This window comes from Solanum dulcamara, chromosome 11 (assembly GCF_947179165.1).
Source record: "Solanum dulcamara chromosome 11, daSolDulc1.2, whole genome shotgun sequence".
Taxonomy (NCBI): Eukaryota; Viridiplantae; Streptophyta; class Magnoliopsida; order Solanales; family Solanaceae; genus Solanum; species Solanum dulcamara.
In genome coordinates this window covers 43,224,603-43,244,070 of record NC_077247.1, presented here as the reverse complement: position 1 = coordinate 43,244,070, position 19,468 = coordinate 43,224,603, and the positions used below count along the sequence as shown (strand labels likewise).

General features: G+C 32.3%; 1 protein-coding gene and 1 long non-coding RNA gene across 2 annotated transcripts; both read right to left on the bottom strand.

The window, feature by feature from the left end:
* Positions 1–256: 256 nt before the first annotated feature.
* On the bottom strand, positions 257–3,225 carry LOC129874741 (senescence-associated carboxylesterase 101-like). The gene is made up of 4 exons (XM_055950087.1): positions 3,120–3,225; positions 2,676–3,042; positions 1,492–2,064; positions 257–1,151 (listed from the first exon to the last, which is right to left on the bottom strand). The coding sequence occupies exons 1-4, from the start codon at positions 3,128–3,130 to the stop codon at positions 357–359; spliced, it is 1,746 nt and encodes a 581-aa protein (XP_055806062.1). The 5' UTR covers positions 3,131–3,225; the 3' UTR covers positions 257–356.
* A 7,914-nt stretch (positions 3,226–11,139) lies between these two features.
* Positions 11,140–19,042, bottom strand: LOC129874203 (uncharacterized). The gene is made up of 3 exons (XR_008762847.1): positions 18,782–19,042; positions 18,164–18,342; positions 11,140–12,252 (listed from the first exon to the last, which is right to left on the bottom strand). It is a non-coding gene; the product is annotated as an uncharacterized LOC129874203 (long non-coding RNA).
* Positions 19,043–19,468: the final 426 nt, after the last annotated feature.

Here is a 19,468-nt window from a genome sequence, read left to right as displayed (position 1 = left end):
TAATTTTGATCTGTAAAAAGAGATCTGTTTAATTAGTTGTTTGAGAGATTTACTTACGAGTTAAAATGGTTGCAATTCAGATAAACCCATGGAAAAGGTTGGTTGGTGAATTGTTGGCTCAAATCAATATATAGCTATAAGAAACCTTTGTCAATAACCAAAAGGAAGAAAAACCAAAGCCCCCCCCCCCCCCCCCCCCACCCCCACACACATAATTTTACTGCATTGTGCAGTTAATCATGTTTGGCAACTCAAATTATAAAGTTATAGGTTACATTAAAGAGAGAGAATGGAAAAGTAGTTTTAAGTTGGGCATATAAGCTATAAATTACATTCTCCTATACAGATATAATTTGCTAAGCATATCTACGAAAGCCATCCTCCATAAAATTAGTCAAGGGTGAGGTATATGAATTTCCTACAACTCTGGAATATTCCCTCCACCACAGCATGAAGCTGCTTTGAGACAAGAAAATCTCAGGAGACACCAAGAAGTTATTAATCATATCCATTACATACTGCTCAAATTTGATAAGGTTTTCTCTAGCTGATTCTTGGTCTTGTGGGGTCCTACTTTGTCCATCCTTTAACACTTCACAAGAGATCAAAGCTTCCTCAACATAAGCCCAGAAGCAAGAATCAACTGTAAGACTAGAGGCTTGGCTTCTCTGGTATGTGTGAGTATTTTCACCAGTTAACCATTTCTCCAATAGTTTATAGTGTTCAGCTCTTCCGTGACTTACATAATCTTTCTTTCCCCTACCATAATACTCAGCTATGTCGAGTGGTTCAACCATCCTTCGATAGTTTGTTGCAGCATAAAGCAAACGTTTTCGGCGAGTTCTCCCCTCCTTCCAGGGCAAATTTTCCACTTCAGTTACTGTTTTTTTCCAGAAGAGCTTCAAAGTTCTGTGATGATTGATTAGGTTTTCTGTGCTTTCAATCTCGTCTCTGCTTCTGGAACGTCTAGTTTTATATTTGTCATAATACCCTGCCTCTTCCAAAGAGTTTTTCATGTACCATTCAAGGTAAGACATAGACTTTTTAGTTATACTTATTTTGGAGGGATCAAAAACCTTCTGCTTGTGTTTGGCATGAACCTCTGCCCTTTTTGCAATATTCATTGCAAGACAGCTCAAGTTAACATTTTCCTGTGGCAGTTAAGAGGCAAATATCTGAAATTTGCTGACAGAAAAAAAAAAGAACACTAAGAGAAAAAGAAAGAAGTATTCTGCTGTATGGCGTGTCATAGCCCATTTAACCAAGACTTTTTTGCCTCAAGTTAATTTCATGTTCTACGCTTTCCTATCTCACCAACAAACATAGCCTTGTGCGTTCTTCAATGCTTCAACATAAATTACTTTACAACTTGTATATGCATCTGAATGACTCAAATTTTATCTTTCATCAAAATTTCCGTTGTGTTTCAGTAGATGAACCGTCAAAGTGGGAACATCACAATTTGATCAAGTAGCAAGGAAGTGTATTTACCTGTAACTTTCCAACTCCAGTTGCTTCTAGCAGTAGATAGGTACCTGCTTGAAGTGGATTACTTATTGAGTCAGGCAGCTCTGAGATTCCCCTGCAAATGGCTTTGTTCTTTAGCTGTTCCAAGCTATGTCCATAATCAATGGCCTGAGAGCAGTTATTTAGATTTTCACTTTCAGCACATCTTGAGCTCATTATCATCATCAACTCCAGAATCGATTGTGGTTCCTCGAAGCAAGAGAAACCTGATTCTGAGCTGAAGAGATAGGTACCAAATGGCATGTAATAGGTTGTAGTAGTCAATGTAGCATCAGAGGCATTATGGTCTGAGATGAGAAATCTTGGAACTGGATCTTTATCTGAGACCACGTGCAAGAAGCACGAGCTCCATGTCGGATTCTCTGATATGGCTTTCTGAAAGCCATTGTTACCAAGAAGTGGAGACCCAAAAGTAATGCAGAGAATATGCTGCACACCATATCTGGGAAGGCTATCAAGCAGCCACAAGGTGAAGAGAGATGCAACTGATCCTCCCAGAGAATGTCCAGTAACAATTAGAGGTTGGTTGCTGGTGAACTGCATCAAAGAAGACATAGCCACAACACCAAAATCAGTTCCACATATAAGAGATAATCCAGCCGACAGTTTTACACTTCATTTGCATATTATAAGCTGGAGAGCAACCATTAGTATCTTTCTTCCATTATTCTGGTGTTTGGTTACTACTTACTACTATTAATTGTCCTCCCTGCTAAAGAAGGATTAATTTAAACTTTAGTTTAGTTGTCTAATGTAGATATTAGCAATCCCTCTGCAAGCACAGGCCCCATGCTTATGGATTATTTCAAGACCTTGTCCAGTCTCCATGAATCCTTCCCTGGTCATCCCCAACTATCATTTCTTTTCAGTTGTGTTTTTCATTACTCATTTCGTATTCCAACTAATTAAAGAATATGTGTATACGACCCCTAATTAATCCATCCAGTTCTAATCTCATGAATTATCTTCTCGTAACCTCCTCATACAAAATCATACATTTTAAATGATACCTTAATAAATGATCAACTCAAGATTACATCTCAAAGTTAAGTATCCTCTACATAATATATTTGTAAAATTACAAGAACACCAAGGTCAATGTACATATTAAAAAGGGGGGAAATTCAACAATTTTAAGGGCACTGTACCTGGTGTTTGAGAAGAGAGAGCTCATTCTCAAGAGAAGCAAAAAGGGTAACAGCAGCTTTATGAATGGAGATGGAACAAGTATTACTTTTGGTGCAAAGAAAGTCAAAGGACGTAATTTCATTTGAAGAAATCAGCTCTCTAAACTCTCCTCGCAAATGATTGACAGCACAATTGGGTGAAGATACGAAAGCGATAATAGAACCCTTTGATGGGTTTTCATAAACATGGTATTTAAGAGAGAAAGGAAGTGATGGGTCCTCCAAAAGAGAGACATTCTGTTTTTGAAGCTTTGAAATTGCATCCCATGACTGATTCAATAGGTCTGATCCTAACAATAGATTTGCCAATTCCAGTCCAGTGTTGTACCTGAAATACAAGATCTAACGATTAGAATTCACCGAGTGAAGACGATAAACTGACAAGTAATAGCGTTGATCTCTTACAAGGACACCATTGGACAGCAAGCTTCACACCCAAGTTAACGAATGCTAAACTGGGTTTCTAATTCCAGATTTTGTCAAACATTGCGTGGGAAAAGCGAAACTAATTTATACTTTAGATTGACTAAATCATGCTCGAATTATAAATTTTAAATTAATTTATTTTATCTGGAAGATGGATAAAATGATTTTAAGTTTTTTTTATTAGATAAGATGTCATATCATTATTATTAATAATTCAAACATAAAATTTTCAAGTATTTCAATAGTTATTAATAATTTAAAATATTTAAGTTATATCTAAGAAAAGTGATGGTTAGAAAAATATCTCGATCTAATCTTCCAAATTAGAGCAATGTTGCATAAAATGGAACAAGTACAAATGATTAAGAAGGTGCAAGGAATACTTTTTTTTTAATAGTAATAAACTATAAATATATTACCTTAACAATTAAAAAAAAATAACAAACTACAGAGCACACTAAATCCTACCCCCTTCCAGGAAGGTTATTCGATTACTAGTGCCTCAGTAAGTAACTATACTATTCTCCAGTTGTTATAAAATAAATTAACAAGAAAGAGAAAAAGAGAGAGAATTGAGTATCTATATTTTTATTTACACAAGATACATGGTTATTTATAACTAAGTATATCAGAAGATAAGGGAGAGAGCAAAAAAGTAATTTGCTATTAGTAGGTCTCAGTCTCTTAAATGGAGCATCCACTATAAAATTTTATAATACTCTCCCTTGGGTGTCTATGTAAAATAATTTTTTTAGTGAAAGAACAAATATACATAGTTATCCTGAACAACCATAGATGGTGTGACTCGTTAAAAGCCTTACTAGGAAAAATCAGTGGGAAAAAGCCTAGTGAAGAAAAAAGAATACACACATCTGGTAATACGCCTTGAGTCCTGTCTCATTAAAAACCTTACTAGGAAAATTCAATGGGACAAAATCTTGGTTAAGGGAAAAAGAGTACGGTGCGTATTTTACTCTCCCTGGTGAAAACTTCATTTGATATTTTGGAGACGACGTATTCCAATCTTATACCTTAGCTTCTCAAAAGTTGATGTTGGTAATTCCTTTGTGAATAAATCTGCAAGATTATCACTGGAACGAACTTGTTATACATCAATATCACAATTCTTCTGGAGATCATGTGTGACGAATAATTTTGGTGTGTTCTGTCTCTTTTTATGAAGCCACTTTTCAATTGAACTATGCACGCGACATTGTCTTCGAATATAACTGTGGGTATTTTGACATCATTTTTCAAGCTGCATCTTTCTTTGATGAACTGTATCATTGATCTCAACTACATACATTCTCTACTTGCTTCATGAATTGCTATTATTTCAGCATGATTTGAAGAAGTAGCAACAATAGACTGCTTTGTAGATCGCCATGATATAACAATTCCTCCGTATGTAAATAGATAGTCTGTTTGAGATCGAGCTTTATGTGGGTCTGATGAATAACCTGCATCTCTATAACCAATAAGGTCTGCACAACATTTGTTAGTATAAAACAAACTCATATCAATGGTAACCTTTAGGTATCGCAAAATATGCTTGATACTTTTTTAATGTATTCGCGTTGGGGATGAACTATACATTGCCAGCAAATTAACAACAAATGTTATATCAGGCTTGATTACGTTAGCAAGATACATAAGTGCACCAATAGCATTGAGATATGGTACTTCAGGATCAAGAATTTGTTCATTCTCTTTTGGAGGTCGAAATGGATCTTTATCCACTTCAAGTGATCGAACAATCATTGGAGTACTTAATGGATGTGCTTTGTCCATGTAAAATCATTTAAAGATTTTTTCACTGTAGGCAGATTGGTAGACAAAGACCCCATCTGCTAAATGTTCAATTTGCAGACCCAGACAAAGTTTTGTCTTTCCAAGATCTTTCATCTCAAATTTTTTCTTTAGATATTCAATTGCATTTTGAACCTCTTCAGGGGTTCTAATGAGATTTATGTCATCAACATAAACGGGGAGTATAATAAACTCTGATTTTGTTTTCTTAATAAAAACACATGAACAAATGACATTATTTATATAACCTTCATTTATCAAGTACTCACTAAGGCGATTATACCACTACACCCTGATTGTTTCAGACCATATAATGATCTTTGCAATTTGATTGAGTACATCTCCCGAGACTTAGTACATGCTTCAGGCAATTTTAATCCTTTTGGAATTTTTATGTAAATTTCATTATCAAGTGAACCATAAAGGTAAGCTGTAACTATATCCATTAGATATATTTCAAGATTTTTATGTACAGCTAAACTGATGAGATATCAAAAAGTTATTTCATCTATAACAGGTGAGTATGTTTCTTCATAGTTGACCCCGGGTCTTTGAGAGAATCCTTGTGCAACAAGGTGTGCCTTGTATAACAAGGTGTGCCTTGTATCTTATAATTTCATTTCTCTCATTTCGTTTTCGCACAAAAACTCATTTATAGCCAACTGGTTTTACACCTTCAGAGGTTTGGACTACAAGTCCAAAAACCTCACGATTAGCAAGTGAGTCTAATTTTGATTGAATTGCATTTTGCCATTCTGACCAATCACATCTACGTCGATATTCTACGACAGATTTAGGCTTAAGACTTTCACTATCTTACATGAGGTTAAGGCAACATTATATGCAAAAACATTATCCATCATAATTTTTGACCGATCTAAATTTATCTCATTACCGATAGAACTTATTGAAAGTTCTTCATTCACTTGAGTCTCAGATTCCCTGATTTCTTCAGGAATATCAGAATTACTCAAATCTTGACCTTCTTCAGGAGGTTCTTTTGTAGTATCATCTTTATTATTTCTCATGCTTCTCTTTCTAGAATTTATCCTTTGAACCCAATTGTCTACCACGCTTTAGGCGTGTTTGAAATTCAGAAGCTATGATACTAGTAGATGGTCCTTTTGGGACCCTAATCTGGATAGGGACATTCACTGTATGGATATGTGACTTAGTTATCCGTTTTAAATCAGTAAATGCATCTGGCATTTGATTTTCTATTTTCTGTAAGTGGATGATATTCTGAACCTCCTACTCATAAGTAAGATCCCGTAAGTTGGAAAGATGGAACTAAAATGAAAAGTCTCAAAATTTTGAACCCATCCATGTGAACGAGTCCCTCTATGGCTTGTAAGGTTGGATCGTAGAGTGGCCCTTCGAGCACAGTTTGATTTGCCCTCTAGAGAGGTTCTACGACTTGTCAGGTCGTTCTTAAGATGTAGGGTCATAAAAATCCCTCATAAACCAAGTTCATAGGCTTCAAGCATCCCTCAGGCCAAGATGACTACTTGATAAGACGGTTGGTAGAAGTAAGGACGGGTCGTAAAGACCACCCGTCACAAAACTTCAGTGATTTGAATTTGCAGGTTTTTGGGACCTGCAGGACTAGCCCAAAAAATGGGTCATTTCCTTGACGACGGGTCATAAACCCTGCTCGTTCTCAAACTTCAGAGACTTTATTTTTAGACCTTTTCTCAAACCTGCAGGACGAGTCGTGACAACTCATCATTGCCAAGACGACCTATATAATAGGGTCCGTAGGGTTAATTTTTCAGAATTAATGAAGGACAATTGTGTCTTTTCCAAATCTTAGTTCGATGAACCTACACACTTTTATGGCCAAGTTTAAAGTATATAATACTTTATTCTTCAAAATTCCCTCCTATTCAATTCATTCTCTTAAAATTTCCAAGGCAAGAACTCACAAGGTCTCTCAAGGTTTCTCTCCAATCTCCAAGCTAGGATTTTCAGGTTTCTTCAAGGTTCTTCTTCAATCCCTAGTGAATTCAAGCAAGGTATGTGAGAATTGATTCATGAGCTCTTTTCACCCATGAAGTCCTACAGATTTCTCAAGATTTCATTGAATTTATAATTGTTTATGAACCCTAATTTTGATGAATTGCATTGGGCTTAGTTGATTTCGTTTTTAGATGTTATCAATGATCTTTATATACATGTTTTCATATAAATTGCATGATTTCAAGTTGAATCATAGATGCCCATGCATAAGAGTTATTTTCAAGCTATGGTCATGAGTTAAAGATGATTTTCATGAGTTAATCATGAGTTAAATGATATATAAGGATAGTTTTCAATGAGTTACAGCTGAGATTATGATTTTTGAAGTTAAAGTTGAGATAATGATCAGAGTTAAGATCATTAGATGTTTAAAGATGGTAATAAAGAAAATTCTCACTGAAGTTATAGATTTTTATGAACCACCAAGTTAGATGAGCTATTCTAAATGTTTTAAAGATGGATTTATAGGCAGTTACTATCTTTCCCTACTATGTTATAAGTATGTTTTACGAGTTTTCATTGGGATATTGACTAAGAACCGAGAAGACTTCTAGGTGGGGTTTGGTCGGATAACGCAGTTGGTTATCCAAGGGAATCCTAGTAGCAACCTAAAGTCCCAAACTACGTTACCCACGTAGGTTGCCTTCATGACCTAACTAGTAGATCCATATAGCCTAGTTGAGTTTAGTTATATTTGGAGTATGCCCTGGCAAGGTAGCCTCCCCTGTTTCGATGTAGGAGTCATTGAATTCCATGTAGTAGCTTGCATGGTCTCAGTTGTCAGTTAAAGGTCTTATCCCACTAAATTTCAAGTTAAGCTTTAAGATATCAAATTATGAGTTGAAAGTTGATGTTTTATGATATGCATTGACCAAGAATTTTTTATGTTAAAATGTTTTTAAGCTATACTTATGATCATTATGATTGGCCATGTATCTTATGACATATTGATTATGTTCTCTTACTTGTCATGCATACCTCACATACTTAGTACATTCAAACATACTAACACATATTTTGCCTATATTGTCTCATAATATAGGGACGGAAGACATTCACGGCTACCCCGCCAGTGGCTAGAGTTTTCTTTATATCTCTAAGGAGTTGGTGAGTCCTCATTCTACCGAGGACAAGATATTATTTCATGTTTCTATTGCTTAGACATTACTTCTATTGCTAGTGTGAGCTAGGAGCTTAACCTAAGCACCCGTCGAGGGTTAAACTAGAGGCATATTTAGACGATGTATTGGTGTAGTCCGATTTGGACGTTTATAGAGTTGGGTTTTCCTAAGCCCCTTACCCCACTTATGATTACTTCCGCTTATCTTTATATTGTTTTTTTACCTTATGTATGTAATGAATGCTAAGATGACTTATGGTTGGGGTCCCTCGCATTTCGCTCGCCGTGTTACGACTAGGCCCTAGGTCGGATCGTGACATCATCTATACGGCTACGTGGATCAAAATGAGATAGTGATGGAATTTCCACGCAATTTCTCTTTCTCTTTTGGGTTTCGTTTTCTCTCTCAGCAATTTTCTTTTGGGTTCTGTTTTCTCTTCCCTTAATTGTGGGAAAATTGTTTGATCAAACCAATAATTTTCAAGTCGAGCAGTAAATAAGTTTTCTGTCAACAGTTCAAGGTAATGAATTATGAAGGGTGAGTCAAACCCAACATATATGTCCAACCTTCATTGAGGGTCCATCTTTATCGTTGTGGTGGTGATACAGACACGTATACCGTATAACCAAAAATTCGTAGATGGGCTATATTTGGATCATGACCAAATACTAATTATGATGGAGAGTATTTATTATAATTTGTCGGTCTGAGACGTACAAGTGCTGTTGTATGTAAGATAGCATGATCCTAAACAGTAATCGATAATTTTATTTTCATAAGTAGATGTCTTGCTATCAATTGTAGGTGTTAATAAATGACTCTACAAGTATGAACATGAGCAATTGAATGTTCACTTTTTATCCCAATTGATAAGCAATAATCATCAAAAGCTTGGGATGTAAATTCTCCAGCATTATCAATAGTTTTAATTGGATAATCTGAGAATTGCGTCCTTAATTTTTTTATTTATGCTAATAACTTCGCAAACGCTATGTAACTATCTTGATGATGCATCTATTAGGACTATAAAATATCTAGATAATTCACTAGGTGAATGAATAGGTCCATATATATCCCCATGTATATGCTCTAAAAGGCCAGGAGATTCGATGCCAACCTTCAGGGTTGATGGTCTGGCAATTAATTTGCCTTGATAACAAACATCACATGAAAATTCATCATTCGTAAGAATCTTTAGGTTCTTTAACGGATGTCCAGTTGAATTTTCAAGAATTCATCTCATCATTATTGATCTAGGATGACCTATTCGATCATGCCATAACACAAATGTATTTAGATCAGTAAACTTCTAATTTACGATCAAATGTGCTTCAATTGCACTAATTTCTGCATAACATAGGGCAGACGATAAAGTTGGTAATTTTTTCAAAATATATTTATGGCTTGAGACACTTTTTGTTATACCAAGATATTCAATATTCATTTCTTTTAGTGTCTCAACATGATATCCATTTTTGCGGATATCTTTAAAACTTAACAAGTTTTTTTGGAATTTAGAAGAGAACAGTGCGCCTTCTATAACAATCTTTGTCTCTTTAGACAGAAATATAGTAGCTCTTTCAGTGCCTTTACTCATTTTTGAATTACCAGAAATTGTAGTAACATTTGCTTTTCTTCTAAACAAGTAGAAAAAATATTTCTCGTCTTTAAAAATGGCATGAGTCGATCTACTATCAATTACACAAATATCTTCGTGATTGATCAATGATCCAAACAAAATTTGAGGCATATCCATATTTTTCTTCAAAAAAAAATAAAGTAAATATTATAATTAAAACATGGTTCATTATACAAATTTTATTTATTTACATGGATTAGAAAAATATAAGCATATGATTTAGTACATACAAAAGAAAAATAAAATTATTTAAATATTATCAGGGTTATCAATATTCATATTTTCTTCTAGAAAATTGAAGAAATCAGCTACATCCAAATGCATAGGCTCAATATTATCTTCAGAGATAAAGTTTGTCTCTGGATTATTTTTTGCTCTCTTCAAGATTGCATGATATAACTGAACCAGACGTTTGATGACCGATAGGTCCGTGATCAATTCCCCATACCTCTATATCTATGACATATAATTTCTGAATTTTTCTATGGTATAGCTTCTTGCATTTCACTCTTCTTTTTATATTGCTGATCATTTTTTGGTGCCAGACGAGCATCATAATTATAATTTCTTCTTCGACCACGACCACAATCACGACTGAGTCCATGACCTCTTTCTCATTGATTATAGTTTGCCTGATTCACTTCAGGGAGTGGCAAAGAACAACGGGTCGACTATCATGATTTTTCACAACTCGTTATGTCATTCAGTAATAAGAAGGTGAGAAAGTAATTTAGAATATTTTTTTAAACTCTTTTCGCGATATTGTTGCTGGAGAAGCATATTCGTGGGTGGAAATGTGGAGTATGTTTTGTCAAGTTTGTCTTGCTCAATGATTTCTTCACCGCATAAATTTAACTGTGCTATAATTCTAAACAATCATGACGTGCCTGTGGAAGGATGACCAACTTCATGTTGTCATATTTTTCTTTTAGATTCTTCTACAATTTAAGGGGATCTTTTAATGTGAGGTACTCTAATTTTAACCCCTCATCAAGATGGTGGCGGAGAAATATCATGGTTTTGACACGATCTTGACTAGATGCCTTATTGTCATCTTTGATGGTATCTGCCAGACCCATTAATTCTAGGTGTATTTCGGCATCTAGTACCCATGATGAGTAGCATTTTTCAAATATACTAAGAGCAACAAATTCAAGTTTAGAGATATTAGACATTTTAAATAAATAAAATTCTTACTCTTTTGTTACCTTTTTAAAATAGCTCAAAGTGATGGAGGCTGATAACGTGTTATAAAATAAATTAACTTAGCAAATTAACAAGAAAAAAAGATGGTAAAAGAAAGAGAGAGAATTGAAAGAATTGAGTATCTATATTTTCATTTACACAAGATACACTATTATTTATAGCCAAGTGTATCAGAAGGTTCATTTACACAAGATACACTATTATTTATAGCCAAGTGTATCAGAAGGGAGAGAGCAAAAAGGCAATTTGCCAATAGGTCCCCTTCTTTTAAATAGAGCATCCACTATAGGATTTTATAATATCAGTCTAATTGTCCTTCTAATTGTTGTATTAAATTCCTACAATTATATGCTTTTTTGATACTTTTATAATATACTATTATTTTCTTCACCTCCTTTTGTATTTGGTTGATCACCTCTACAGCTTGGATCATCACATTCTTGAACTGTTTCCAATTTCTAGCTTTCCAAGTATGATAGATCAATGCTCCCAAAATTGCAGATGTCATCTCCTTGTGAAACTTTTTCCATTTCCTTCTTTTTAGCCATCAAAGAGTATGTTGGACTGTTTGATGTCTGAATGAAATTCCTGACCATTTGAACAGAGTATTTTGTACTTCTCTGGTCCATGCATATTCGACAAATAGGTGTTGCTGCGTCTCCACCTTGTTATCCACACATAAGTTACACTTCTCATCTCCAGTTAGGATATTCGGCCTTTGGAGTCTTCCCTTGGTGAGTAGTCTGTTCTGGTAGGCCAACCGAACTATGAATTTGTGTTTAAGCATCGTAAGAGGCTTCCAAAATAGCTCCGCCTCTTGCATTCTTTCCTGTCTTCCTATCAACGACTTGTAGCTTTTAGTGACTGAATATTCTCCATTCGCAGTCAATGAGTATACTACATTGGAGAACTAATGGTTGATGTCTTCTTTGAGGGAGTTTATCTTCCTCCAATACCAACTACAATCTGCAGGAGCCTGATGCTCCAAAAAGTCTTTATCCTCATTTTTCATATATATGCCATGCACCCATTTGATCTATAAAGTGTCCTTTTACCTAGCAATCTGCCAGATAAGCTTGGCCACAGAAGGTAATATTCCATTCTTTGCTGTTCTTAATGCTCAGACCCCTATACTTGTTAGGTGTACACACTGTGTCCCAAAAAATCAAAGCAATCTTCCTTTTATTGATTAAGCATCTCTATAAGAAATCTCTACAAATCTTGTCCACCTTCTGAAGTATATTTTGTGGTAGTATAAACACTGCTCACCAGTAATTATAAATGAAGAATAGGTCTGGTATAATGATTTGAAGTCTTCCTGTATAAGAAAGTGATTTAAAATAATCCAAGGTTACTTTATTGGTTATCTTCTCCACATTCCACAAGTACCTAACAATCTATTTTTCTTCACTTCTTTGTCAAGGAATACTTGGTGTTATTATGATTGTTGACTTTGTCAACGTTGGTCGAAAATATTTTACGAGGAATATCAAAATACGAAAAAAATAAACACCTAATTATTTTTTTTAAAATTAAATATGACATGTACAGTTAAATCTCATTATAGTAATTATTCATTGTAATAATATTTTAATTTTCTCGAGATGGATTTTTCATATTATATTTTACTTTTCTATATAATAAATATTCTACATGCAATAGTAGTGATACTCATTATAGCGGTCTACTCTTTGTAGAATGGAAAAAGTACCTAAATACACAATTAATTTTATCATATTCTCTAAAATTCTCTATCATTTGAAAAAATTTCAAAAATCACTACTCTCTCTTATTCTCGGATACATCACTTTATGCCATGTATTAGTTGGATACATCACTTTACGCCATGTATTGGTTGGATACATCACTTTACGTGATGTATCAGGACATACGTGATGTATCGGGATGTTGAGTAATGTATCTGGAATCAAAACGCGATGTATTGAGATGTTGAAGGATGTATTCGAAATCGAGATGCGATGTATCAGGACATTTTGAGATGTATTCAGATAACACCATATTTAAGAAATTTTTTTAATTTGAAAAAAAATAGGAATATGATGTAATAAACTATGAGATTTGTGTAATCCTTAGTTGTAAAATTATACTTCTATAAAAATTATACTTAAATATTGTAACAATATTTTATAAGAAATATAGTATATAAAAAATAAAATATTAAAATATTTATGATAATCATCATTAATTTCATGTATTCAAAAAAATTCTCCTCTAAACACCATTACATTAAAATCACCATTAAAATTAGGCTTACGTCATATACATCTTCTTAAAGTTATCCACATATTTTATTTGGACACTTTAATTTAGACTTGTATCTATTGAGCACTTTAACCTTAGAAAATTTCTATCTATTTGACATAAAATGACAATCAGTTGAAAAATATAACTGCATGTATCTCAAACGCAAAATGTATACTAAATGTACCAATGAAATAATGACACGTGACGATTGAATTCAATTTTTTAAAAAATATCATTTAAATAATCCAATTTTTTTTTAAGAAAACAAAACTTATTTTTTTAACGGAAAAGGGCCAAAATTACCCCTGAACTTTGAAAAATAGTTTATTTATGCCCTTCGTTATACTTTAGGGCCAATTATACCCTTACCGTTTTACTTTGGGCCAAATATGCCCTTAAGTATAATGGAGTGCCACGTGTCGGTCTCTCAGTGGCCAACTTATTTCCGTTTTTAAATCTTTTTTTTATCTATTTTTAAAATCTTTTTTAATCTTTTTTTTTAATCTTTTTTTTAAAATCTGTTTTTTTTTAAAAAAAATATATGTTTTTTAAATCTTTTTTTAAAATTAAAGATTAAAAAAATAGATTTTAAAAATATATAATATTTTTTTAAAAAAAAACAGATTTAAAAAAATATTTTTAAAGATTAAAAAAAATAGATTTAAAAAGCATATAATTTTTTTTAAAAGAAAAACAGATTTAAAAAATATTTTTAAAGATTAAACAAAATAGATTTAAAAAACATATAATTTTTTTTTTTAAAAAAACAGATTTAAAAAAAAAAATTTTAAAAAAAGATTTTAAAAACAGATAAAAAAAAGATTTAAAAACGAAAATAAGTTGGCCACTGAAAGATCGACACGTGGCACTCCATTATACTCAAGGGCATTTTTGGCCCAAAGTAAAATAGTAAGGGTATAATTGACCCTAAAGTATAACGAAGGGCATAAATAAACTATTTTTCAAAATTCAGGGATAATTTTGACCCTTTTCCTTTTTTTAATTAACCCCGCCCCTCCCCTCTTCTTCTTCCTCGTCGTCAACCGTATTTTTGCTTCCATCGGCACCGGCGCCGGCGACTCCAGTAAACTCGTCCCACCCCTTTCTTCTTCTCCATCGAACCTTCTTTCCACCCAAGCTAAATATTTCTAAATCTGTCCAATCCTAGTTCCCCCAATGTCCTCAGGCAATCGATTCTGAGGTTGGTAGTTTGTTGAAATGTGTTTAGTTGCCGTTTGTTTGAAATTTTGGAGTTTGAGTTTGCAAACTTAGTTTTTGAATTGATACAAAATAATGTTTGTTTGAACTTAATCTTGAAAAACTAGATTTCCAAATCTTCAAAAACACAATTACAAAAAACATTTACAAACTAATGCCGGAAAGAAAAATCAATTCATATTTTTAAAAATAAATAGAGCTTCGCCGGAATATGAGACTTAGATCTACATAAGAAAAAAGAAGGAAAAAAAAAAGCGGAAGAAGAAATGGAGAGGGAGAAAAGAGAGAGATGGAGGGCGTGTGTAAAGAGATGACTAAAATGGTGGATGGAATAGTTGCTGGGAAGGGAATATTGGGATGAGGAAGAAGATGACATTCTTTTTTAAAAAAAATTAGTAACTAGTAAATTTCATCGTGCTTTGTGCGGTAATAAACAATCTCATTGTGTTGTAGTACTTGAGTATTACAATCATTTTACGATAGTGACATCATAAAATTTGATAAAAATTTCATGCAAATCTAACATACAACTTCGTATAAAAAGAGTGACGTGAGACAAATAATTTAAGAGTTTAGAGAGAAATGTTAAGCTTTGGTCTCTTTGAGAAATAATGGACTCTACAATGAAAATAGAAAAATATAAGTTATGAACGAGCTATATTTGTGAATAATGTGTAATCCAAAAGTTAATAATGAATTAACCCGCACTTTAGATTCTCATGACAAAGAATTAAAATATAGACTTCGAGCTTATAATTGCTAACATATATCACTGCTCAACATCATCATGAATAAGAGTAGGTTTTTTGCTGGATAAATACTCGAAAATGAGCGAAAAATACGAATATTTTTGTCCGATGGTTTAGCCTACATCTTCTTTTTCCAGCTTATATGACATCCATCTTTTAGATATTTAAGGTTTAATTATACATAAGTCAAAATCTCATCTTTAAGCACTTGAAAATAAAAGCCAAACACTTCAAATATAAATTAAAAGCTCTAACTTTATCTAACTGAAATGGCTCCTCCATCTTACTATCAAAAATATCATCATGTTGGACACTGACTTTTAACAATAGGAAACAAATAAAATTATCTATGAAGGGAATATAACATCATTGAATTTCAAAATTGATTTTTTACAAAATATCGTATACACTTTATTCAAAAGGGAAGTGTTGAAACTTAGACTTAACAAAACTATTTTTAAAAAACAAATAGGTATACTACACTAATGAAAGCTTTGAGGTCTGCTTCAACCACTATTTCATTCTCTTTCACCATTTTAAGTGCTGTATTTTTTTTTACTTCAATCAAACCTCTCATCTTCTCAACTAAATCTTTGAACACAACTTGCATAACCTACATGTCCTTTGTACAAAATCAATGTTCACATATTGATTTGCTTTCAGAAGTTTGAATTATGGAAATAAATTTTAGTGAACAATTAAAATACAAACAAATATAACTTTTCTTGTCTAATTTATAATCTCTAACTTCTTACAAGTCATGGTACGTAATTCAATATTTAGTAGTTCATAAGCGGCTTTGAATATTCTGAATCAAGTTAATTAGTTACAAATTATCAGGAAAACAGGAAAGAATTAAGTTGATTGAGTTGAAGGAAAATCAATCAAAGGTTAAAGTACTAATATTTTATGTTTTTTTCATAAAGAATTTTATCTAAGGTATTTTTTTTCTTGTTTTCTGTTAGTTCAAACAAATTTTAACATTCAAATGTTAATTTGTTAATAAGTCATAAGTATCTAATTCGTAAGTGCAGTGAACAAATAAAGATATACACAAACCATCAGATTGAATCATTAAAACTATGCTTGGATTAACAAAGCAAGCATGTATAATTTTGATAACATCTAAGTGTAGTCTAACATTGACGTAGACACAAGGTTATATACAAGAGGTGAAAATCTAAGTTGAATGCTATCTAGGACTATTTTCGCATTAATAATTGAATTGACAATGACTATTACTTGATTCATGTAGTAGAAACTGCATTGAAGTAATGATTTATCAGCATCTTATCACATGGTTATGATGAACTAATAAAGTAGTGTAGCCAATAGTATCCGGGTCATGTGTACTAACCTGACAGTCCGTTCTTTTGCAAAGTTACTTCTAATACTATCCAATAAATTTGCTCCTCCAGTTGAACCTCATGATCTGTGGTGATTTAAAAATATTAATAAAACACATTGTTAATTTGATATAAAATCTATAGAAAATGTTATTCATAGTTAAAAGAATATGGACTACAATTCTCAGTCACTATAAACTATATCCGCATTCTTTCATTTGCTATTTCATAAAAATTTATATAATATGCATCCAAATTGAGATGTCACATCACTAACATATAATGCTCATACGAACTGAAATTACAATCAGAAAATAGTAATACTGCATTGATAAAGCTTGGAGAAGCAAAAGAAACAGAGTATGAGCTGGAAGAACTTTGAAAAATTAAAATGACAAATGCTACAATTAAATGGCAAAGAGTTAAGAAAAGAATATTAAAATTGTGCATGGCTATCTATCTAAAATAAGCTTATATTAAAGCAACTGAAATAAAATACAATGACAGAGTTCTAGTCCCTAATATTCTATCTAAGCTAATCAATTTTCTTTTTTTTTCGTTGTATAATAGAGTTTCACGACCGTTAGATTCTTATTTTGAAATGCATCATGCTTATTACTATTCAATCATAATATTTTAAACTGTAACATAATTATATTAAACAATAGAAAATTACTTGAAATTGAGTAATTGGAATGCATTCAAATTCTTGGTAAACTCAGTGGTATATTATCTTTTCTTAGTAATTGAGAAAATCCCTCACAATTTTTATTGGAAAAGATTAATATTGAATATCACTAAATTGAGTATGCAATAGCCAGACACTTAACATGATTGGTAAGATATTTTTAGGGTTAATTTTTGAGATGGTCTCTCAACTAATAATTAATGTTTCATAAAGTCATCTTTCTTCGTAAAAGTGACTTTTGTGACATAATAACAATTAGTTGACTAACTATCCAAGAAATTAACTTGGTGATTTTACCAAAGATAATATTTAGAAGTCAAGCTTCCTGTAAACTTTCTCTTAGCAATTAGATGTTCGAGAAAGTAATATTTTCAAATATAATGGTTGTATTAATTATTTGATTGGAAAAGATTAATATTGAATATCACTAAATTGAGTAAGCAATGGCCAGATACTTAACATGATTGGTAAGATATTTTTAGGGTTAATTTTTGAGATGGTCTCTCAACTAATAATTAATGTCTCATAAAGTGATTTTTCTTCATAAAAGTGATTTTTCCGATATAATAATAATTAGTTGACTAACTATCTAAGAAATTAACTTGATGATTTTACCAAAGATAAAATTTAGAAGTCAAGCTTCCGATAAAATTCCTCTTAGCAATTAGATGTTCGAGAAAGTAATATTTTCAAATATAATGGCTGTACTAATTATTTGTATCCAATTTTTTTTGTAAATTACCATGGACATCAAATCTAAACCGATCGTAACTACAGTAATAATCAATATTAAGAGTAAACAAACCAATGATACCTATTCTTGATTCTTGATCAATATACAACTAAACGTATTTATCTTTTTTTCTAAAAAAAATGACATGAGAAATCAATTCAAAGTTTTTCCCCTTCCTTTTGTTCTTATTGAACGAAATTCATGAAAGGTCGAAGAAAAAGAAAAAATACCTTACTTTACCAACCATGAGACTAATAGGGACGTGTTGAATGCCAAAGCATCTACAACAAGACATAAGCATTGTTTGCGCCAATGGCGATTCCTCAAAAGCCGGGAAAATTGTCTATAACACCTTCAATGCCCACCTTGTGTTATACCAATATATTCTCTTAAATAAAAATAAAAAATCCTGCAAAAAAATTATCAACAAAAATAATGAGAATTAGAAAAGCACCATAGCCACCATCTTCAAAGGCATCTCAATTTCATTAATTAGGAGTCTTCTCCAATGAAAAATTTTCATTATGCATCCTATCGATTAGAATAGAACAGTGTGTGGTGTGAACTGTGAAAGCAGGCTTGTTCAACTAAAAATAACTATTTCACAAGTGAAAAAAAATCAAGAAAAGCCCATAAACGGTACATGCCTTTTAAAAAATCTATTTTTATGTTTAAAAATTTCAATTCCTTAAAAAGGGCTTTGTATGTCACAGAATACATGTCTATTATTCGATATATGAATCCTCTTCATACGCTTTGAAAAATTTATAATATCAAAATAAACATTTAGTTTAATATCGACATGCATGGAAGCAGGCACCAATCAAAAATAAATTAAAGTTGTGCACCTTTTAGATATTACACACAGTTTGTAAACTTCCTTCTCTATTGATTTCTTCTTTATCTTGGCTGCATTCTACTCCTCTATTGATTAACTTTTATTGTTTGTGAAATGTTTAGACTATGATTTGTTTGAAGATTTAGAAGAGAGCGGTGACAGGAAAAGAAAAGTGAAAGCAAGAGTTGGGTTTGAAACGATGAATTAATTTTTGCAGCGAGGATTTTGGAAAAGTAAAAGGTTTGTTGCTCCCGAAAGGATGATTCTTCTATGAGGCGTAGATTTACTTTTTATATTGTGACTGTTTAAAAAAATATTTTTAATATTTGAGGAAAAAATCAGAAAAAAGGAGAAAATAGATAAATATAATTTTTGAGTTATGGTTGCACCATGTAACTGGGCTGAGGATTTTCTTATATATATATATATAGATAAAATTATTTTTCTTCTTTATAAATTTAGGTGTGTAAGTTAGATAAAAAAATATTATTTTTAATTATTTTACTCGCTCAAAGGGGGCGAAACACACGTTTTTTGTCATATCAACATTTTATATTTGATAGAAATGATTTTTGAATTAATAAGGTGTTCAATCGATACAAAAAATAAGTTAAAATATCTAAGTGAAATATACGGATAATTTTAAATGACAACATATAATTTAAGCCTTAAAATTATTCTTCTATTAACACTTTTA

Excerpts from the sequence above, each read along its gene's own strand:
- LOC129874741 (XM_055950087.1), bottom strand. Across the intron at positions 2,065-2,675 it reads TCTCTCTTCTCAAACACCAG|TTCACCAGCAACCAACCTCT; the intron begins GTACAGTGCCCT and ends TCTTTGATGCAG. Across the intron at positions 1,152-1,491 it reads CTGGAGTTGGAAAGTTACAG|GAAAATGTTAACTTGAGCTG; the intron begins GTAAATACACTT and ends TAACTGCCACAG.